Source organism: Arvicanthis niloticus, chromosome 13, assembly GCF_011762505.2.
Source record: "Arvicanthis niloticus isolate mArvNil1 chromosome 13, mArvNil1.pat.X, whole genome shotgun sequence".
NCBI classification, from domain to species: domain Eukaryota; kingdom Metazoa; phylum Chordata; class Mammalia; order Rodentia; family Muridae; genus Arvicanthis; species Arvicanthis niloticus.
Genome location: NC_047670.1, coordinates 19,543,704 through 19,567,929, shown reverse-complemented (window position 1 = coordinate 19,567,929; position 24,226 = coordinate 19,543,704). Strand labels below are relative to the sequence as shown.

Sequence of the window (24,226 nt, the reverse complement as noted above, 5' to 3'; positions counted from 1 at the left end):
CGTTTGAGGGAAGGTAGAAAAGATTAATGCAAGAATCTAGGCTTAGGTTGTTATACAAAGTCAAAAAAAAAAAAAAAAAAAAAGGACACAACTTTCCCACCGTTACTAATTTTTAAACCAAACTACAAAAGCTGATAGAGGATTGAGGAGAGGGGAAGAGGGGAGGGACAGCTCAATGAGTTTAGCAGTCATCTCCTTAAGCATACTAATGAAACCAGTTCCAATTTGTTCAGATTTTCTGGCTTCCTACACTTAATTTTTCTTATTCAAAGACATGGGAAACTGTCAAAAAGACTGACCCAACTCTGTTAAGGAGGAAAGGAGCAAGGTGACACAGGTTGTCCCCAAACACCCACCAAGTGCTACTGCGGAATTTTTATTAATGAGCTACAGATGGAGTCTCATCAAGCTCTTGGCTAAAAGGAGGTATCTGATTGGGTTATTTGTATTTTTGACAGCTTCTCCAACATACATGTCTCAGTTTCCTGCCTCTCTCTTCATTTTCTGCAGACTATTCTTCACTAGGCAAATGCAAGGTACCTCTTGTCTGCACTTTGCCCCTCACATCCTCATGCATCCAATCTCCTTTCACAGTTCCTTCTCCTATCCCACTCACAGAGGTGGGATCCAACACAAGTTCTTGGAGCAACAAGCCCCTGTCTCAGGCTCCCTGCTGGCCTTCGTTGGCTTTGTCTAGCACTAGCCTCTCAGCTGTACACAGAGGAGTAGGTTCTAGAAGCCCAGTCCACCTTACCCATGGCCCTTTATAAAGTCAAGTGTGTTCCCAAACAAAGATATAATGTCACTTCACCACCCTACCATGTCCTGTTTTTCTCTTGTCCTCAACACTGTTCACCATGAGGTTTTTGTTTGTTTGTTTGTTTGTTTGATTAAACTTTCTTTTTTCTTGCCATTTGTTATTGTAGATGTATATTACTGTGTGAATTGAGCTCCATTGACTTTATCTGTGGAATAGGACTGGAAGATACCAGGAACCTGATTCATTATCAGCTTCTTTCTTTGAATTTCATAACTACTTTCAGGGCTAGTGCTGACTCCAACACTGAACAACCTGGACCCCATTGTACTTCCTTAATGCGGCTTGCAATGTCCTTTTTAGGAAGAGTACTTAAAATAGCCTTCTAAGTATTACTCATATCGACTTTTGAATACATGCTAACATCCATCATCACACAGCATGTTGTCTTATTTCAGAGATTTCTGATGTGCAGCCTTTGTCAGCTCTGATCTTCCCCAATATCTCTCAGGTATCCACAGTACTCAACACTTTGTCTACCATTCTTTATATCTAAATAGTGGGAAAAGAAGTTGGGTTTTCTGTCTCCTAATGTCAAGGGTTGATAGTATTATATTCCCTCTTAGCTTATTTGGAGACCATAAATCACAGGACAATTTCTAAAGACCCAATAGTAACTTTCTCAGATCATTGTTATTGACAGCTCAGCTGCTTGTTGACACATAGTTTTTGCAGATACCTTTTCCATAGCTCAGCAACTTACTACATTACAGTGACACCCATCTGACACATCCTGTTCACACATCCTGTGACATGCTCCTACAATGTATCTCAAAACATATTTACTTTCCTTCAGTCATTAACAGACTTAAATATTCTGGTAAGAAATCCTTCTTTTACTAATTAGGTTAGTCCTTACACATGTGTGAATATATATTCTCGTTTTCTACATTAAACAGAGTAAGAAGCTGAAATAACTCAAGCAAATAATTCAGCACCACAGGAAATATGTGACACTTATGGGCCCAGTATGGATGTCTTAGTCATCTGTAAATTCCAGGAAATAATTCTTACTTGTTTCCTTCCTGTCACAGATGCTGGGAAGGCAAGAAGCCAAGCAGCTTAGGACAAAAGATGTTATGGCTTGAGCCATTATGTTACGTTTTGTCTAACAGAAGCCCAAACCAGTCTGAAAGAGCATGGTATTGTAAGTAAGTCTTTCTTATGAAGATGAAGAACACAGAGCTTTTCCAAACCAAGTGGTGGCTTAGGAATCTCATACAGAATTGTAGGCCTGCAACTAAACAAGGATATCTCTGAGATATATTCAGGTAATTGAGAACTTAACATATGAAAGAAACATAAAATACGTCTGAGACTTCTATGCGATTTTCCCATTACTAGATTGAGCTACGCAATATTAAATCACAGGGTTAGAGGAACCCACAGTTTTAATATTAATGACTTCTTCCAGATGTGCACAAAATCTTGCCCTTTAGCTAGAAACCTGATGGAGCCAATGAAATTGAGAAAAATATAAAATAAAAAGTAAAATATCATTCTGACCACAGAAAATTTCCTACATGGTAAGGGCTATCACAAAAGTAGGACCTTTGACCTATAATTAGGAGCATTTTCATAGATATTTAAAGAAGCTTTTTCTCTTATTCTTCAAAAAGCTACACAGTTACAATAGCATAGAATGACTTTTATAAAAAAAAATCCATTACTAAAATTTCAGTGATGATGATGTACACTTCTTATTCTTCCATAAGTTCGTGTCAATACATCATGCTTGAAAAAATGAGATATTCTATTCATACATTTGTGGTATGAAATGGTCAACTAAATATTGTTTATTAAGAAAATATACCTTATATCTAAAATGTATCTATGGAAACTATTAAAATAACTAGATCATTGCTAGTCTAGAATCATGAAAATATCTTCAGAACACAAAACTTCAATCTCATTCTGATATAGACTGACAAGTTTATGGTTTTCAAAAATAATCAAAATTGTATACAAAAAAGTCCAGGTTCTAATGAAAATATTGTTGTTAAGAAGAACATTTCATACTTCCCTTTCAGTCACGATACTGATTTGCTTAGGACTTTACCTTCTACTACTCTAATGGTTAACCTCTTCCTTCTTCAAATACACAGGAAGCAGAAGCTTGTATCACTGAAACAGTGTAATCTACTACACAGAGATTAAGTTTCGCTTTTCAAGTGAGAATAATTTCTCTTCTAATTAATTGTATTTAAACAACACAAATTAAAGAGAGAAAGAGGAGAAATGAGAAAGAGAGTCAGAGAGAGAGAGAGAGAGAGAGAGAGAGAGAGAGAGAGAGACTGTGGCCCTTGTAAATCAAGAGGGTACAGTATCCAAAAGCATTGTCTTCCTTTCATAATAGGTTCTACTGTCTTCAGAGGGAATTCTCAGCATTCACCATCTATGAGAGTAAGATAATGTAATTCTCTCCTATTACACAGGCCACAGAAAAATGCAATAGTAACATTGGCATTTATAATGAAAATGTTCCACGAAACTAAGTTCTTATTCCCATGGAAGACTTTAGTTACAAACTGAACATTAAGGGGTTGTTTTATAATACATACATTATATACTATTTAATACAAGGTCTGTGCTATTGTTCGTTATACATTTAAAATATCTTAGAAATTTCCAAGTACTTTTCAAATAATCATATTCATGAAATCACTTTCATAAGCACTGTACATTGTAATTAAACGTTTTCCTCTCTTCCCAAATGCCTGTCATTACATTATTTGGGTCATGATTCTTGTTAGTGTAGATGAGTATTACTGTCTCAAGACCATAAATACTGTCCTCAAAAAGCCAATTGCTCTAAGTCTAACTGCCTTCAACCAATTACTTAAAGCTGTGGCATTGCTAAACTCTTCTATTAAACAAAAACTCTCAGTAGTAATCATCCCCGAATTTAAAGTGCATATAATAGTTAACACTGCTTAATTAATGCACTTCATTGCTTTTATTTTTGATTATATTGGATATACAATTGATAATCTAGATTTCTATCTTAACCCTTTAACCATAAGAGCCCAAAGAGAAGAAGGGGCCAAAGCCTTTCATCCCTTAGCTTTTCTCACTTTGATGACACCATAGCATAAGGTAAATACTTTATAATAAATATAGACATATAAATCTTGTGGGAACAAAGAGTAAAATGGTGTTACATGTAATTTAAAAACAAATATTACTCAATACCTCAGCAGGTGCTTACATACACTGCCTAAACTACATGTTCTTAAGGGAAAACACAGAATCTAGAACATCTACAGAAAATATTAAACTGGCCTGAAATCTGATCTTTTGTTCCTCTAATTTTCAGTCAAACTTGTCTGATTGGGAGATAAGCACTATGTCACAAGGCTACTGCTGGCTTTCTGGGAGATCCCAGTAAGGTTAGAGCTCTGCTGAGTTGAGGAACAAGAATGAGTGGAGTAGCTATGTTTCTAAGACACCATCAATGGGAGAATGTGATGTTAGAACTTTTAAATTTTTCTATAAATACATAAGACCATCAAACTAGGTTCATTGTCCATTTAAAGATATTATATCAGCATTTGTGATTTCAGAATGTGAGTCTAATCAACATACACTCATAAGCTCATGTCACCTCTCTGAACTGTCTGACTAAAAATGGCATGCTTCCACAAGTATCACACACACACAAATATTGACAGGTGGAGACAGACATGCAGGCACTCTTGTCAGTTGGCTGTCTGGGATGCTTTCATACCGAATTAGCAGAAGCGGCTGGTCTAAACCTAGATAATCAACCCAACATGTATGACAGCATGTGACAGCATAAGAGAAATAGAAGTCCTGCCCCACTGGGTGACCAAACTAGTAAAAACAAATAATAAAAGTATATGAAACAAAAAAATTAATTTTAGAAAAAAACTGAGGAAAAACAGATGTGCCCAGTGATGTCATGTCAAGGTTAGAAATACACTGAGACTTGTCTCAGGTACTTCTTGGATTATAGCCCGTGTGTGTGTGTGTGTGTGTGTGTGTGTTATTTGTGTGTGCATGTGTGTGTATGTGTGTTCATGTATTGCATGTGTGTGTGATGAATATGCATAAAAGAAAAAATAATGCTAAGAAGTTAGCAATAACGTAACAGGGAGCAGCACTGAAAGTTAAAGTAAGCACCCACAGAACTCATTTTTCAGAAAGACTGAGCCAGACTTGGGCTGAGATGCAGTCTGCATCACTCAGGATTCAGTATTAGAGATATGCAAACTATTGGAGTTCAGTAACTACTCATAGAAAGAAGAAGACATTTGATAAACATAAATAGCTAGTTGGCCAACCAACAAGGAAATTAACTCAGGGAACTTGCCATTTGGCATTAAAATATTTCAATATAAAAATAGATTATTATCAAAATGAAATAGTTTATTCGAATGACAAAAGAGCTTATTTCTCAAAAAGTTTTCTATATTAACAGATCATGGCATTATGTATCGATATTACTCCATCCTAAGAGTAATAATAATTTACAAATTCACCTCAGTGGATTCCCATCCTACATGCAGCCATCAAGGGTTACCTTTGTTACAAAAGAACTCCACTTCTTCGCAGCTCAGATTTTCTGGCTCAAAGCCTGCGGGAAAGCTTTCCTCCAATGGAAAGTCTCCTTTCGCGATGACTTCGGCCTCTACTGGACACTCTTCTTCCTCATCTTCGATGGCATCTTCCAATGGCCCTTGAAAAAGAATCAGGGACACTGTACCAAAAACATTCTAGGAAGGTAATGAAATAAAAATCCTTTAAGTAGAGTTGTTTTGATTACCAAGGTGAGGACTTACAGGAAGTTATTCCAAGGAGACTCACTCACACTAATGCCATATAAGAAATAGTGGGTAGAGTTATATGGAAAGTGAATTTGCTCAATATATAATAAGCACTTCTATGGAAACTTACAAAATAAGTAAATTTTAAATTGTTTTAAAAAAAGAAAGACTATATTCATTGAGAAGGCAAAAAAAGCCAGTGCCTGAGGAGATTACATACAAAGTAAATTCAGTCTACATTCCCGTCTCCCAAGTAATGAGCGCTAAATATACATGCATATATGCGCACATATATATGTAAATACACACACACATATACATATTTCTGTTTTGCGCAAACCTTTGCACATTATATTCATTTGTTAGAATTAACAGCCTGGTAAAGAGCACAAGTCTCTCTTACACTGCTGAACAATTTTACCTGTGATTTTAATAAAGATTTACAGTAATTGAATGCATTTTAATTGAAACGAGATTTTAATAAAGTCTATACTTTTAAAACTCCATCTTAAGAGTGGATTCCAAGAAAAGATTTCATTATATGTGTTTGAGGCTTGAAGAAAAATTACATATTTCTCTCCCTGATGAAAGCATAGCCCTATTCACAATTAATTGAATTTTTTCTGAAATGAAAAGTAGTTTTCTAATGAAAAAATGTAATTTGTATTTATGTGATACTTTTTCAGTAATAAAAATGCAACTTCCTTGGAGAGAATGAGAGTGAGGTGCACTACATTAATGGACCTATTTTACTGAAAGGAAATGGGGCCAGGGGCTGCAGTTGTTCAGGGCTCTGAAACGGATGACACGGGAACTCCATGTTGCTGAAGAATCACGTATCCAACTCACTTCACTAAATCGAAGCCTGCATTCTCTCCTAAGAAGTAATGTGGCATTTTTATCCGTACAACACAATTATGGTAATCTGCATTAATTGTCAGTCTGTCACTGGTCTTGACAGGAAAAATACTTCTAGGATTAAGTTTACACCTCTCTCTCTCTCTCTCTCTCTCTCTCTCTCTCTGTGTGTGTGTGTGTGTGTGTGTGTGTGTGTGTGTGCGTGTGTGTGTGTCCTTTCTCTCACTCAATCTGTTTTTACAAATGTAATAGCAAGTTTTTAGGGTTAAAGAAGAAATAGTATAAATACTTTTAAATGCTTCAATACCATCATTGTGTATCTGTGTAGGCCAACATACCTACATCCAGTGGTATGTGTTGGATCGTAACACAAGTGAATGTCCTTAGGATTGAACTGGCAAGCAACATTTATATGGATAGAATTAGTTACATACATTTAGATTAAGGAACATTCAAGCCAAACTTTTCCTTTAGAATTTATTTTTCATTAATTCAAAACAAGAAATGTTCTCTTTAAATACTCTGGTAATTGTACCACTTCTTATAGTTAAATTTAAGAATCAAAAAAGAATAGACAAATTCATGAATCACATGTTAGTTTTAATCTGTTAATAATAATTTCAAGTTTAACACTGATATTTTTACAAAAGTTATGTCAAATAACAAAACGTGCACACCATCTATAAAATAATAGCAAGATATCACTATCCTGCTAACATGCACATGTAATATACGTTGATACATTTATTAATGACTTATCTAATGAAGACAATAATGGTGACCTTTCTTTATATTTGTCTAAAACATTTAATGCTTGGCAAAAAGGAAAGCTAAAATAAATCTCAGTTTTCTTTGATGGGGGAGTACCAGCGTGCTTTCTTACATGGTCTATTATGTAGTCCAGTGTGTTAGGTACAAGCACTTTTTAAATTGTTGTTTCAGTTTTATAGTCTGGATTGTAAAGCTAAGCAAATAAGCTAACAGAACATGGTTTCGGACCACTAAGTGAAGCTTTCGGTTTATAAAGAGCAGCATTTTGAAAATCCTATTTTTTTTTAACATCATGCTTTACTGCGCAAATCAGTGTATGCTAGTTGTAAGCATTTCCTCTCAGATAAGTGTAAAATACAAGCAATGCATGAAGACAGAAGTGTTAGCTAGTAGTTAGTCCATAGCCCCCTCATTACTTTTTCACAGACATATAACAAGTTAACCTCAGAGCACGTGTCTTGAGCTTTTGACTGAAAAGTCAACCAAAATATATGTTTCCCCTCCCATCAGGATGCTATCTTTCTAGGCAGCAAAAATAAAACTTCTGATTGTTCATACTTTATGTAGTACATATGGGATCAATTTGTGAAATAATTGACTTAATATAAGTTACAACAGAAATGACATTATATAGTACATTGGAGGTCAGATTTTTCTTTGAAAATATATACTCAGTATTTTGCTTACAAAAGTAAATTCCAATCATGTAATAAATATTTTAATAGTTTATGCATGCAATATGAAAAACATAACATTTTTCATACTTAGAGAACATGTATGCATGTGTGCATATTATAAAAATAAAACTAACAATATATATACTTTCATTTTTAAAATTGAAATACATGTGATAAGAATTTTGCAAAATCTTTTATTAAACATAATGTTACTGAATAATTTGAAAAATAGTAAATTGGAGCCAGTGATATATTAAATTTTGAGAGTTGTATTAAAATCTCGCTTGTGTCATCATTTGAATGATAACCAACACTAAAGAACAGATTCATGCTTAGTAAACCTCACCCCCAAGTTAATGTGCTGTTAATCTTAAATAGGCTCACAGTTTTGAAATGGGCATTTCAGTTTTATTTCTAGGTTTATGAAAAACTTATATTTGATATGTTTATTGCATATCCAAAGATTAGAAAACACATTTAAGTATTGCTTTGTGAGTCCAAGCAACATTTATGTTCAAAAAAGCCTGAATATAATGTTAAAGAGTTTTTTAGCTCATTTGTTTTAAAGTCTTGAGAGTTCATTGCCAATATTTAAAATAAGAGACAAGTTGATGATTAAATGGTCAGCTTGCATTCCTCCCAAAATAAACATCAGATTTATATAATTTACTATATTTTCAAATGTGAAATTACTAGCCACTTCTTTTACAACACCATCAAGTCAGATGCCAAGACAGATGTTTCCCTTAAAATGCATAGTATTTCTGGCTTAAGATAGGATCTCTCTTCTCTTTCTACTGCATGTTTCTTTAACAGGAATCATCGCTGATAATCAGTGGCCACAAACTAACATGTTAAAGGAGTAAGTAAGAGACACTTGAAGCTCAAGTGTAATTAATAGCACCAGGGAAGGAAGGAGGAAGAGAGAGACCTCCTGGGTATGGATTAGTGGGCACAGAGTCCACTTCAGGAAAATCACCACACGTAATTTGACACAAATAATATCTCCTCAGAAAAGGCTCACAACCAAGCTCCATGTGCCCTCATGGAGAAAATTACTTCTGATTGAGGCCACTCGGCAGGCAAGTGTGAGGAAATCTGAATTTCAGCTCCTCAATTGTGTCTGATTTATAGATATTAAAACACTCCCGCCAGAATTAATAGTCGTGATGTTCATAAATATCAACAACAACCGCTTTTTAAAATGCTAATGTCTTAGAGCTCTGTATTCAAAGACTATGGGTATGGTAGCACTGAAGGTAGAGTCCATTGTGCCGTTGATTGTCTCTGAGCAGAAATGAGTAGACCTTGGTGGATAGTATTTGCTCTGTTTTTAGCAGAGAAACAATTGTGTGCTTCGGCCCATTTGAATCGGCCATAGCTACCTTTGTGTTCCAGAAATAAAACTGACAGTAGATTCACAGCACCCACTGACACTGAAGAGCTGCACGGTGAAGCCCAGACTAGCCTGGAATGATCTGAATGGCCTAAGTTGATAAAGAAACACATATGTTGTTAAAGTCATCCTATCCTATATACTGGTATAACCATGGTCCTTGAATAAAATGTAAATGATGGATTGTACATATATGACTATGGAACAGTTCCAGTAGAGTTAATTCTGTGGATAAAGGAATTTTTTGCAAAACTGTTGCCCCAATTTCAGGGTGTTAATGAAATCCTCAAATATGTCCACGGTAACTGAAGTAAAAGCTAGAAGCAGACAAAGAAAATTTGAAGGTAATATACAAGGACCTGCAAAAATACAGGAAGAAGTATTAAAATTAGTAACAGCACGAGGCATCATAAGAAAGCAGTGATCAGCTCAGTACATATCAAAACCAAACACATGTGTCTTTCAACATGCATTGTTTTCTGTATAACTTTCAACCATGGCAGCCTACTATAAACAGTGCAATCCTCACCTAAATGCCAGAAAAGTCTCTGTTAAGATAATGTTTCAGAATAAGGGGCACCCACAAGAGGAATTTATTTCTGCAGAAATTAACACACAGTGCCACGAATGGAGATGACGATTTCTATGGATGTAACCCAATATCCCCTGTAGGAAATCATTCCCCTTAAGCACCCATTGGCCTTAGTTCATTATATCTTAACTTGGCTTGTGTTTGCATGCATTGCGATTAAAAGAAGACACTGTCAAAGGGGAACCACAGAGAACATTCAGTCTCTCACAGGCATTAATATTCTAAGCATTCTGTAGGCTGCACAAGGCTAGCCACCTAGCAAAATGAGATTGTTTCAGAGTAGTGGGCAGCCTTGATTACAACTGACAGGTAGGGGGAAAGTCACATTAAAATATTATCATTCCCAATAATTACAATAATCCATCACAGTGTGCTCAGAAATTCTGTTCCTTGAGTTTTCCCCTGAAAAACACAAATACTTCCAGACCTTTTAATTCCATTTTTTAAAACTGCAGGGTGCTTTTCACACTATTGCTGTAAGGTAGCATTATTAATGTTACAACTTAAAACTTCATCACCAACTTTGTCCCTTTGTACACACATAGAGCAAGGCACCCAAGTGAATGCATTAAATATTTCAGAATGATAATAAATTCAGGGATGTGACAACAGTGAGACTCTGTCCAAATTGCTAACTTCTGTGTTATGACCCTTGCAAAAGTCCTTCATGACAGATGTAATCAGACAAAGGAGTATGAAGATGCATAAATATGTATGCAGGAACACTCAGGCACAACACACACACACACAGAGAGAGAGAGAGAGAGAGAGAGAGAGAGACAGAGAGACAGAGAGACAGAGAGACAGAGAGAGACAGAGAGACCTCCAAAAATCACAATGAAAGCAACATATAACCTTCTTGAATTACCACATTACAACCGAACCACATTTGCCCAGTGATATCATTTTCAAAGTTATAACTTCCAAGCATATAAAAGTAAAAGGAACAAACTCAGACTCACGTTTATGATGTAAGCACACAATATGCTAATCCCCCACACACTCCCATTAATATGTGAAAGTTAAAATCCAGCTTTGCATTTTAAACTAATTTATATTTTTCTATATGTGATGAAATGAACCAGTGGATTCATATTAGATATCTTGGTATGTAACTAAGTGTATCTTATCTTAAGTTTCTTTGTTAATTTCAAGCTAATCTTTATACTATACAAAATATAAAGCCCTTTATATATATATATATATATATATATATATATATATATATATATATATATATACATATATATATATATATGTATATATATATATATGCATATGCTTTTAAAGCAGATATATATTTTTTCTTACTTAATCATGGATGTATTTTTGTGACTCTCAGCAGCTCATTTCAGAATTTTCAGCTGCTATGTTCAGACATCCTTATGAATCATCATTATCCTGTGGGCACAGTGCGAAATGCTTCTCACTCAGTTCCTATTACGTTTGTCTCGTGCATATCCCACAGAGTCGTTTAATGAGAAGGGACAGGAAAGAGGAATGTTCTTTGGACAGTGCAGATCCATACTAACTCATGTAATTGAGCTTAACAGCAAGAATAAGACCTTATTTCTGCAGTCTAAAAAAAATAGTACTTTGGGAGAACAGGCTGTTTCCGCAGTCACACACATCCAACAATAGTGGCATCAGGGAATCTGGTAGGAAAGAAACAGTTTTATTAATTTTTCTTCTTATCTACCAGAATAATGTTGATTTTTTTTCCCATTTACGTTTGTTGCCTGCAGGTAGTAGACCAGAGAATCATATAGCTGAAATTCTTCTTTTTCATTAATTTCTTTCCATGTGTTATTTCTTATATATAATTGATTTGGGGCTTTGCTCATAGCTGTACACGGTTTTTTATTTGAATATATCTGCACCAACTGCTGTCTCTCAATCAAAAAAGTTTAAGGAAATTACCTGAGTTTTGTTAAGTTTGTTAAAAATGAGATCTTTGGATATTTAAATTGAATTTTAAAATGTTAATGCATAAAAGACATTAGAGAATCCCTGATGGAAATTTCCATTTGACCACACGGCACTCTGAAATGAAGGAGGGAGAGGGTCAAGTTTTATTTAAATTGTTTCTTTGAGGGAAAGTGTTCTTTTTATCTTAAATAAACAGAATAAATTTTGCTATAATATCTGTACCTACTTTTATAGAAGATGGTATTAACAATTTCATATCTAAACTCTAAAACAACTCAAATTGTTACATGTTTTTTTCCCTGAAATGCCTGCTTTTGGAACATTTAAATATTCAGTTCCTAACTGAATGATATTAACAAACTATTTTTTTAGGATATACCCAAACTTTGCACATCATCCAGTAGATTCAATAGTGATGTCGAAGAAGAAATAAGGTTACAGAGAAATAGAGACAACATGTAAACTGGAGTCCTCAATGGCTAATTTACTCCCAGAAAGTAACTCAGGCATCTAGGAAATTCACTTCATTACCAAAAACCTTGTGCACTGACCCAGCAAGTTAGTGACAGAATTGAAATTCAAATATTTTTAATCAGGTCTCAGTCCAGAGACCCATACATAGAGCGATTCCAAATATACTGAAGATGGTAACTCTATATTAAAAATATGACATGATTTTACCAAAATAAGTCCTCTCCCTGTTATGCAGGAGACACATTTCAAGATCCACATTGGTGGTTCACTAAGTCATGGCAAGTATCAATCCTCATATACATACATATATACATGCATGTATGCATACATACATACATACAAACATACATACCATCTATATGTAGTTTATCCTAACATACACATCCATGTTAAACCTTACATAAATCATTTTGTAAGAGCTATAAATTTTTAAAACCTGCATAAAACATTAATAACAATAAATAAGTCTGGTGTCATGAAATGTTATTTCAATACTTAAAAAGTAGATTGGTAATTCAAGGTTAGTCTGGGCTATTAAACAAGAGCTCATTTCAAAAAAGATAATTATAATATAAGATAATTATATTAACATACTATAACAGAGTTGCTTGGTTAGCAGGGATTTGGGAATTTTGGTTTTTACTTTCTGTTTGTTTTGTTTTGTGTGGCAAGTATGTTTGTGTGTGTATGGTATCTGTGTTTGTTTGTGTGGTTATAGTGTGGTGTGTGGTATGTGTAGGTGTGTTTGTGTGTGTTTATGATATGTTAAACAGTGTGTGAGGCATTGTAGAAATGTGGAGGGTGTGGTGTATTTGTCTTTATGGCATGTGCATGTTTGTGGTGTGTGTATAGTGTATTTGTGGTTTGTGTGTGGCATGTGGTATTTGTGTATGTGTATGACATGTGTGTGTGGTGTGCCTATATATATATATATGTGGTATATGTTTATGTGTGTGTGTCTCTATGTGTACTTATGCTGTGTGTTTGTGTGTGTCTAGCATGTGGTGTGTATGTGTGTGCACTTGTATGTGATATGCTATGGTGTGTTTGTGTGTATATGGTATGCTTAGGTGTTGTGTGTGTGCATGTGTGTGTGTTATATCTGTTGGGTAATGTGTGTGTATTTGTGGTGTGTGTGATGTGTATGTATTTGCGGTGTGTTTGTGTGTGGTGGTGTGTGTGTGTGGTATGTGTAAGTGTATTTGTGTGTGTGTATGTGCATTTGTGGTATATATGTTTGTATGTAGGTGTGGGGTATGTTGTGTGTGTATGTGTGTCATACATAGGTGTGTTTGTGTATATATGGTATGTTTAGGTACATTTGTGTGTGTGGTATGTGTGTGTATCTGTGGTGTGTATGGGTTTGGAAAAACCTGTGTGTAGGTAAGTGTGTGTTTCAGGGAATGAAGCCAAGGGTCTCAAGTATACTTACCAAGTGTTCTACCTCTGAGCTACACCCCATTCCTGGAGTCTCATACAAGGTTTTATAGCCCCATGATGGTAACAAGTGTAGAACACAGATGGCATTGTATATAACATCTTTCTCTTTATAAGATTATCAGGCATTTATTCACACAAACTTTATTCATCTCACTAGTACATATCTAGGATACTGAAAATTGCAGTGCTACATTCTGTACTGAGATCACAGAGTGAAGTACACAATGAGAGGACCCTACCTTAAAGGAAGTGAATAATTTCCATTCAGAAGACAAACTTATGCACGCAAGGTACAAGACTGAATGGAACAGAACAAACCTCTCCAATTTAGTGTGAATGGAAAAGCAGACAGAGGTTCTTATATAGTATACTGAATTATGTGCGTTTAAGCATTTTCTTATCTTCTCAGTTATAATTCTACCCTAGTCACATTTCCAGCTGGAAGCAGCATGTTTGGAACTTTGCATTGAGTCTGAATGCCTTAAATGCTCATTCAACTAATGACTTCTCAGTTGAATTTAATTGTAATACAATTGAAATCAAATTGTAAAGTGATAGCACTGGAGATGGAGGAAATGAGTATAAATGCCTTACACTAGACTTTTAACCGAGTGCTCACACATGCATGAATCTGAGGGCATCGTTTATATTATTATTATTACTATTATTATTACTATAATATAATCATTATTATTTATAAAGTTGGAGTGAATCATTCCACTTGACAGGATGCATTCCATTGTCCTTTCCTTGATATTTCTCTCTCAGCCAGATAGAAACTAGCTGGAGTGTGTGAACTCGGGAATGATGGGATGGTTCTCTAAATGTAGGAAATGCTTCCATAAAATTTCAGGTGTTACCCATAATATGGAATGTACTGCATTCAATTTTTAACAGTTTTTATTGGCTGTAAGGTAAAAGAAATGAACATTCCCACAAAAGCCTTTGTACCTATGTGTCTGAAAAATATTTACACATGGATTAACCAAAATTTGTAATTCTACATACCTCTTAAAGAAAGATTTTTGTTAGAAATTTCAAGTCAGTATCAAAAACATTTATTCTTTGGTAACAAGCAAAATATATGACAACACACACACACACACACACACACACACACACACACACATTAGTAGATGGTACCCTGCATGGTTTTATCACAAAGATAAACAAGTAAAAGCAGAAATGAGTTAAAACTTATTTTATATCTAAAGACAATGTAGGCACATAGGCTTTGACACTAGATTAGCATTACATCCCTATTCTTAGTAGAATAAATCAATTAAAATGCACAGGTTGATAATCTTAGTATAAATGACAAAAATATGTCTATAAAAGAACTATAAGAAAGGGGACACTGGTGGCCAACTTCATTAAACACTTAGCTGTGGTAACATAAACTAAAGCTGTCCTTTAGAAAGCTCTGCCCAAGATCATACTACCCAGAGTGAGAGGCTTTATTTATGTATTTAGAAAAGTGTGTGTGTGTGTGTGTGTGTGTGTGTGTGTGTGTGTGTGTGTTTGTAGCCATAAGTAAAGAAAAGGAGGCCTTAAATTTGAGAGAGACAGAGAGAGAGAGAGAGATAGGGAGAGAGACAGAGAGAGACAGAGAGAGACAGAGAGAAACAGAGAGACAGAGAGAGAGGAAGAGAGAGAACAGAAGAGGGATTGGTGGGAAGAAAGAGAAGGGAGAAAATATAATTACAATTTCAAAATATATAAACAAAAGGTACACCGTGCATAATCTTATTTTTTGAGAAGCAATGTGGGTGTGTTTAGAACATAAGAAAGTATACAGCCAGAGAAGAGAAATCAATGCAAATATTTGCATCAGGAATATAATATATGGTCAGTATATAACTTGTTTTTCTTAATTTTTGTTTTGCTTCTTGGTTAATAAATTTTGGATTGAACTCAGTTCTCATCTTTTAATAATACTTCTTCTAACCATGTCCTGTTCAAGCAGTTCTTTACCTGTGTGATTAGCTACTAATTGAACCTTCTGGTGAAGTTAATACATTATTAATATATGCTGAAACGATGCCCGAGTTTTGGCTGAATATGTAAATGACAGGCAAACCATGGCTCTCCAAGTGAGACCAGCACACTGGCAGGATTTGCATCATCCAGAAACTTGCAACAGATTCAAACTCATTGTCACATTCCACCCCTCATCTCAACTCTTGATCCTTCAAGAATCATGGCCATAAATCTTTTCAGCAAGCCATGATAAATGTTTAAATTTGAGAGCTGTAGTTAAATACAAAGACTAGTAAGGAGTTATTGTGTAACAGTCTAAATTATATTATCAACGTCATTTGTAGTAAACAATATAATAACATCAGTTGATATGGGCTCCAGCCTCAGCTACACACCACCATACCTGAGGATCTATCTTCAGAGCTCTTCCCCTGCCTCCCCCTCCCCCACCAGGCTTCTAAGGGTGTGTACACAGTGAATGGCCAGAGCATGTTTATTTCTTTAGTGCTGGTAAACCATTCTCTCAGTAGATTCAGAGCCCACAAATAGCATGTTTTCAAGTAATTCCGTGATGGCATGGGATAGTTTACAGTCACTTCAGGTTAACTTCTAGTTGCTATTTCTCCATCTACTTCAGGAGTAGTGAGAAGTGTGGACAAAGAGGTCTGGTGCCATTTCAAAGAAGAACCTTGTATCACTTCCCAACTACCTCCTCTCATAAACAAAACAAAATGACAAAACAAAATAAAACAGCAACAAAACAAAAGCAAAGAAAAAGCCTAAGCAATAGCAACATCTCAAAATTTTAAACTACACCCTGTTGCCTGAGGCTCTCATACATAGAGTGAGAGTTTCTTGATGCCAACACAGTCTCATCCTCCTCTTGGGGACTAAGCAGTGTGGAAAAGATGAGGAGTGTATCACCTGACAGGCAGAACTGACCAGCCAATAAAAGAAGTCCTGGCCAGATTTCTCCAGCTCATCACCTATCACTGCAAGCCCTTCTCAGAATCAGGCTCCTGCACTAACCAAGTTAGGCCAGTAGGATTTTAGAACACAGTGTCATGGCCAGCTGACACTGTAAACCCGGTGATGAAACTCACCAAACTGCATGTTGCTGCACTACCACCTTGGACCAAATATTTAAGGTGAGGCCAAAGACAGAACTAGGTTCCATTTTTCACAAATAAGGTGACTTCCCAAGCCTGGAATGCTGCCAATTTGGTCCTGTTTGCATTTGACAAGGAAAATAATGATGGATATTCTCTCTAAACTTGTACAGTCATGCACATAGAGCTGGTGTGTGTGTGTGTGGGGGATCTCTCATGCAAAACAAAACATTTCTGTAGATGTCATGTGCTGGCTAGAATATATTTCTAAGTACCTCCTAACTTTTACAAAGTTAAGTGTTATTTTTCAAATTTCCTTCCTGGTAGATCTCTATCATGTTTGGAGTACTAGAAAAAAATAATATAAACTTCACTTGATCTCCATCTGAAAGAGCTTAACAAGATAAAGGAACCTGAGTGTAGGTAAAATAAAAAAAAAAATCCACATGTTCAATCAGCTCTAATTATAACATGCCCTGGAACATGCATCAACAGGACACTTTAGAACAAAGCATTGGGTGCTGTCATTAAAGGTTATAACGGGTACTCAGAATCATCAGATTGAAAACATCTCCAGGGGCCTAGAAAGCACTTGTCCATAAAACCTATCAAGGAACAAGGTTTACTTTATGCCATCACATTAAAGGGTGTCTGAAGACACCGGGCACTTGAAGAAGCTGTAATTTTAAGAGGAGCCTGTGCTCTCTCGAGACCTGGGAGAGTAGGCAGAGTACAGAGATAAGCAAAGCAGCCCACCCACACAATCTAGCAGATACAACCTGGAGGAAACATCTAAGGACTCTCTTAAAAGAAAAATATCTCTGGCCTTTGCAACAAAGCCTACAACAGAATAAAATCAAGTACCTTTACAGGCAGGAGTTATAGGGTGAGACAAAGGTGGAGCACTCTCATAAAGGAACTTTCCAGTGATGACTCCAGGCACCTCAATATTTGTCCTGTAAACCCTGTTCGGCCTCCATGCAAGGCTTTCTATGGACTTCTAAAAGAAGCATACATTTGGCTTCATGGAAAGAAAACTGGGCATCTGAGTTTCTTTTCACTTAAATAGAGTCTCATTCTCTTTCAATCTGTAGGCTAAAACAGTGTGTTTACAATGTTCTACTGAAGGCTAAGTAAGTTGTGAAGTTCCTATTGTAAGGATTTCATAATGTCTTCCTGAATACAACTAGGAATGCTCACATCAGCAGGAATCCCCTTAACCCCTTTTCTCATCTAAACCAATGAAATCACACCACTTCTACCAGGTAAAACAGTTCCAGAATATCAGATCTACCAGCCATTAACACATAGCACACTGGCAGCAAGTTCTGAGAACTCTGCAACCCAAGATCTTTGAACTCAGATTGTTCTTAACAAGGTTTCTAAGCATTGGAATAGATTAGCCTATAAATTGAATATAAATAACAGAGAATTAACTTTCCTGTTTTCTAATAAAAGAGTGCTTCTAACAGAAGTTGCTGTATTTCCAAGTTGCTTTTGTTTTGCCTCAGCTGTTGGTTTTCATGTTATTTATTTTTACTACCTAGAGCCAGAGCTATGTAAGTTCTACAAAGCAAACACATTGGTGTTCCTTACGCATTGCTAATCTCTTCCTAGCTCAGATTTTATTTTCCTGTCATTGTTTGAAAAGCCATTACTTCAGCCCTTTATTTTCTGACTTCATGTACATAAAGTATTTTACTGTTGGTCTTTAAAAATATTAGCAAGAAAACCCTACATGCAAATGCAAAATAAATTAGTGGTCACTACTCACTGTTAGCTATAGCTTCCAATCTGACCCCTCTGCAGACGTGAGCTCATGCGTTTTGACTTCAAAAAGTATGCTTCACCTAGCACCATATAACACTTCATCATCCGCCCTGATCCACCTCTTTACCATGGAGTCAGTCTAATATTGGATCAACTATTAGTGGGGATGTGAAAGGTTTGTGGAAGTTTGACTCTCTCCACATTCATACAGAAACTTCTAGTCTGGTACCTAAGGGTGGTCCTACTATTGTTGACTTTGCCTCTAATCTTCTACTATGGACATTAACTTTAGTGTATATTAAGTTCATGCTGAAGTTCTGATGTAAAGGTGACCTCTGAAGGTCGATTCCCTAGCTCAACTGTGACAGTCCCCAGGGACAAGTTCTTTATGTGTTCCAGGTAATTCTAGTACAGACTCCATGTCATTCAGCTGAACCTGTGGGGATGGAGGAGGAAGCTGACTGAGTTGTACAACAACAAGTGAGACTAGGCAAGAGTGGCCATTATCATCTTGCAAATGCACGAGGTCATTTTGCTTTAGATTTTAATCTTCCTTTCTTGAGCATGCTCTGTCCTACAACCTAGGAGGTTGTGTATCCACTGATTAAAAAAATATGACTTATTTCTTCTGTAACATAGTTTCTGTGAGGTTTGGCTTCTGCTACTAAATAGTCATACCATCTCAGTGTGACCTTTGACTTTACACACTGAAAATAAGAATTTTCTGTGTACAGTGTGCAAACATAGTTCAAGGGGTTACTGGGTGGGAATTCTTTTCCCCAAGCTCTTTGGAGTTCATTATATTTAGGTTGTGAAAAGCATTTACTAGGTGGTTTGGTGGTTTAGGTTTTTATTTTGTTTTTTATAATGTGTGGCCAACTGAAGTAGGTTAAAGTGGGAGCTGCAGGAGACTCTGGGGGTTTGAATACCTGGTCTTTCCAAGAGATGTCGGTGAGGCGAAGATTCTAAGTGTTCTCACATCATCTTCTAGATGCCATAAATAGCAAATGAAGCTTTCAGAAGCTCTTTGAAAGAATCAATGTGTAAAAGTGAAGTGACGTATGATGCATATTTGTGTACATGCTGAGGGAAGGGATTCCAATATAGAGAAATCACTCATCCTAGAGGTTATATATGGTTTCTTTCCATTTAGTACAACTCATTGTGATCTGGGTTGTCGAAAATTTGGTAAAATGACTTAAATACTGTTCACACAGAAAAAAAATATCAACCAGTGAAAATCTAGATTCATGTAACACTATGAAAAGATTTAATAAGAAATCTTTCCTATTGGAAACATTTAGTAACATTTTGGGTATCCAAGATCATTGAGGAATAAGATTTTTTAAACAAACAAGGTGACAGATCACTAACTCAACCATTGAAATTAAAAAGAGGATTTAGAATTTAGAACAATGAATTTAAAACAAACAAAACAAAACTTGTTTAGATAATAAACATTCTAAAGTTGTGTGCCCAATAACATCTAGAGGTGTGGAGTGGGAACTGTAGAAAGCACCAGTAACCCCAGCATTCCTGAGACAACGCAAAAGCATACAGATTTGAGACTCGCCTCAGTTGCACGTGGTTTAACAAAAAACCCTCTGCTTTCTGGATACAGAAGTGCACTTCTGGAACTGTTTGAGCGAGCGATGACATGAATCTACTCCTTTGAAATGCCTATCAACTTGCTGAAGCAACAATACTGCACTGAAAACATAGAGGAGACTTCTCCCAGTCTGGCAGGAGCCTGCTCACCCTTTGCTGGATGTAATAACTAGGATCTCTGTTGCAGACTGCCTTAGTTTCTGCTGTTTGAGGTGGAATCTAGGCCTACAGCCAAGTCTGCGTTTTAGTAATAATTACAAAAGTCTCATAAAATGAATAGCTTTCTCTAGCTTGCAGTTTGGGTCTCTGCAAAGCTAGAGAGATCACCAGCTTTTACTAAGAAGAAAGAGTCAGTAAGCACTGTGTAACCCAGGAGCATCCTGTACAACTGACCCTATAGTCCCACTTCTTTGCTACCTCTACCTCTGTCTCAGAAAAGAAGAACCAGCTACAAGTAGAATGCAAGAAGAAATTATCCAGACCCTGAAGTCTGTGAATACTCTGCTTCAGAGCATGACAATTATCTATGACATTTTAGTATGTTAAATGTGTATATATATATATATATATATATATATATATATACATATATATAATATTGTTTATGTATATGTTAAATATATATTATTAATATTAAATGTTAAACATATATTTATACAGTATATATATTTACATAGTATAGATATGATAAATACATATTAGACTATATAGAGATATGTATATACACACATGAACACATACACACATAAATATGTATGAGTGTGTGTGTATGTATAGGTATAGTATGTAACTACCTAGTAGGGTAGAGTTTGAAAATAGAAAGGAAAATTAGAAGATACTACAAACAATGTTCTTACCCTTCTCTCTTCAAAATATTTATTATATAAAAATACTAATATTTTTAAAATTCAAATTGTTGCTTTTAAGAAAATTTTAAAAGATATATTTTTTCAAATAAGCCAAGAATGTAATAAGAAAAAGACATGATAAAAATTACAAGAAGCAAGTAAAATTATGACAATAATCATCATTTTATTGTAGAGAGAAAGTTGATGATGCAGAAAATTTGAATTAGTGTGGTTGATGACAGACTGTGGGAAATGGCTTAAAATGCAGAGAATAACAAAACTACTAAAGGGGAGATGGGAAGAATTAGGGAAAACAGTGGAACAGCTGCAAGCTATAAACAGGGATAAACTCAACTTTAAGTAAAGTAAGGCAATGTGTAGTTAGCATATCTATACCAAAAACTATATGATGTAGATTTCTCTCTCTCTCTCTCTCTCTCTCTCTCTCTCTCTCTCTCTCTCTCTTTCTCTTTTTGTCTCTCTCTCTCTCACTATCTATCTATATCTCTTATATTTAAGATGAAAGAAAACAGCCAACATCAATACTAAGTATTTTAATTTTCAAACGGTACAAGTATAGCATTATGTTTGTACCATTGGGTCCATCTTTCTTTTTCTAAAACTACCCAAATAAGTGACTACAAAACAACACAAAAACCATGAAAGTGAAGGCTACAGTATATAAAGACAGGCTGTTGTATTAAGTTAATATAAAATGTGTGTGGAAGGTTGACTGAAACATCCTCAGAGCCGCTGGGGAACCTACATTATAAGATTCCATATCCTCACACAGGATCAAAAGATGTTCTGTCAGCATCAGAGATTAATTATTAAACACAACTTTGCTCAGAGAGTACCTTTAAGGGAAGACTAAAACTTGATAAACACAAAATGGGAAACTAAAACTCAGGTGTAAATTCTACTAGAATTAAAAGTAATAGGACTATTAGACAATAAAAACAAGGGGATAGTTTCATTTTAATATGATTAATTAAGATGGGTTAGATTCCTAGAAGAGATGACTTGGGAAGAAAATTAACTCCCAAATTTATATTTTCCCTGACAGAAATGTTATGTGCTAGACGTGGTGGTACACACCTGCAGTGGCAGACGACTTAGAAGAAAGAGGAAGGAAAATTAAGAGTTCAGAAGCATCACAAGCTAGAGAGATACCATACAAGCATTAAACTAAGTTCAACTTGAAAATCCTAGCACCCTAGAGGTAGGGGGTGTGAATCACTGCAAGTCTCAGTCTTGCCTGGTCCACGTTGTGAGTTCCAGGACAGCAAATGCTACACACTGAAACCTGAGAAAAAGGGGGATGAGCCTGGAAAGAGAAAAGAGAGACAAGAGCTAGGTGTCTGATACACCTGCAATCCCAGCATTTCCTCTTTGGGGAGGTGAAATAAAAAAAAAACCTGAGTTTTCTTGGGTTTCACTGGCCAATGAGCCTAGTCTGTGAGTTCAGGGGAAATATGAGATCTCATCTAAAAAATTGTGCATGTTTCCTGAGAAATAACACCTAAGCTATCCTTTGACCTCCATGCTCCTCCATCCACACACCTGTATTGTCACACACATGCACACAAAACATAAAAGGCAAACTTGATGAAGAACTTTTAAAAAACAAACTAAAATAGTGTTTCATGAAGGTAAATATTGAAAATTTAAATTTTAAATAAAAACATAAGTTAGCTAATCTTTCATTAGATAAATATTTTACATGTCCACCTGTCCCAAATGGGTAAGAATTCACCACTTAACCAAAAAGGAGAAAAATGAAATATAAAAAGACAAATAATAGTAGTATCAAAAAATACCTTTATATAATGAATTAGCAAATGAAAATTTGGTATCTTGATATAAAAATCAGAAACAATACTATTGACTAGCTATGCTAACAAACTATTATCACAAGGATCAATGGAAAACAAAATTAAGAATATTTTGATCTGTTTGCAATGCCCACTCCTGCTAAGCTAAGTGCTCTCTATTGTTTTGTTCCTTATAAATATGTTCTCACAGGAATTCATGCAATATTTATAAACACTGACCACATATTAGCAATTACAAACCTCAGGAGTCCTTAAAGAGAAATTTTAACATCATGTTTTAATTTAAAATGATATATAATTTTAAAGAACTTAGATTCTTTTCTTACAGAGCACTTTCTGGTTTGGGCAGTTTGAGGTTCAAATTTCAGCTCTTTGTGTTCTGACTTCACAGCATTCAAGAGAGGCAGAGAACCAAGCAGGGAGGACTCAGGGCTGAGAGACCTGAGAGACCCTAAAGCCAAGTAATGAAACTGAAACTGGAAGGTCATCCCAGGCACTAAGCCCTCCACTCAGAGCAGCAGACATGGAGCTATGAAAACTATGGATTAGGGAAGATATAAAAGCTGATACTTCCTTAACAGTTGATAACTTTGGGCACTTGACAGAGAAAACAGCAAAAGAAGAAAATACAGTGTTCAGAGAAAAAAAGTAAACTCAGATTTTTTTCCCCACAAGGTATACACATATCTATCATTTATTTAATTACATTTATGTCAGTGGTTATTTTCATTGCTTTTAATATATACAATTTCAAATGATAAGACCACATTTCTAATATTTATATTTTCATATATCTTAAAACTTCTCTACAGAATTTTTTAATTCTTTTCTCATATTACATCCTGATTCATTTACCCTCCCTTTACTTTTGACAGATCCATTCTTTCTCTACTTGCTCTAAAAAAAATAGCCCCCCACCCTCACCAGAGATATCAAGCAAACACAGCATTAAAAGTGACAATGAGATTAGACACATAAGGTCAGATCAAGGCTGGAAGAGGCAACCCAGGAGGAGAAAAAGGATCCCAAGTGCAAGACAAAGAGTAAGAGACAACCTTGTTCCCACTGGAGGAGCCCCACAAAAACATCAAACTACATAGTGCAATCCTATACACGTCCGTGTAAAATGAAGGTTTTAATAAAAACATAAAAAAGAAGAAGAAGCAAAACTCTCAGGGAAGCAAGTTTGAAATAATACAATGGAGTGAAGGTTCCCTTTAAGTGACATTAATGTATAAAAATTGATTATAATGCTAAAATAAAGCTGGCTGAAGGAATGACTAAGAATGTATTAAATGAGTGTTAAATCCCTGGTCTAGTAGCTAAGTTTTCATG

At 35.6% G+C, this 24,226-nt stretch overlaps 1 protein-coding gene across 1 annotated transcript in view; it reads right to left on the bottom strand.

Annotated features, from left to right (window-relative positions):
• Positions 1-24,226, bottom strand: part of Zfpm2 (zinc finger protein, FOG family member 2) — a 425,491-nt gene that overhangs the window by 325,494 nt on the left and 75,771 nt on the right. Inside the window, exon 2 of the mRNA XM_034516530.2 lies at positions 5,361-5,516. Coding sequence (XP_034372421.2) covers positions 5,361-5,516 — 156 coding nt within the window. The remainder of the gene's footprint in view (positions 1-5,360; positions 5,517-24,226) is intronic.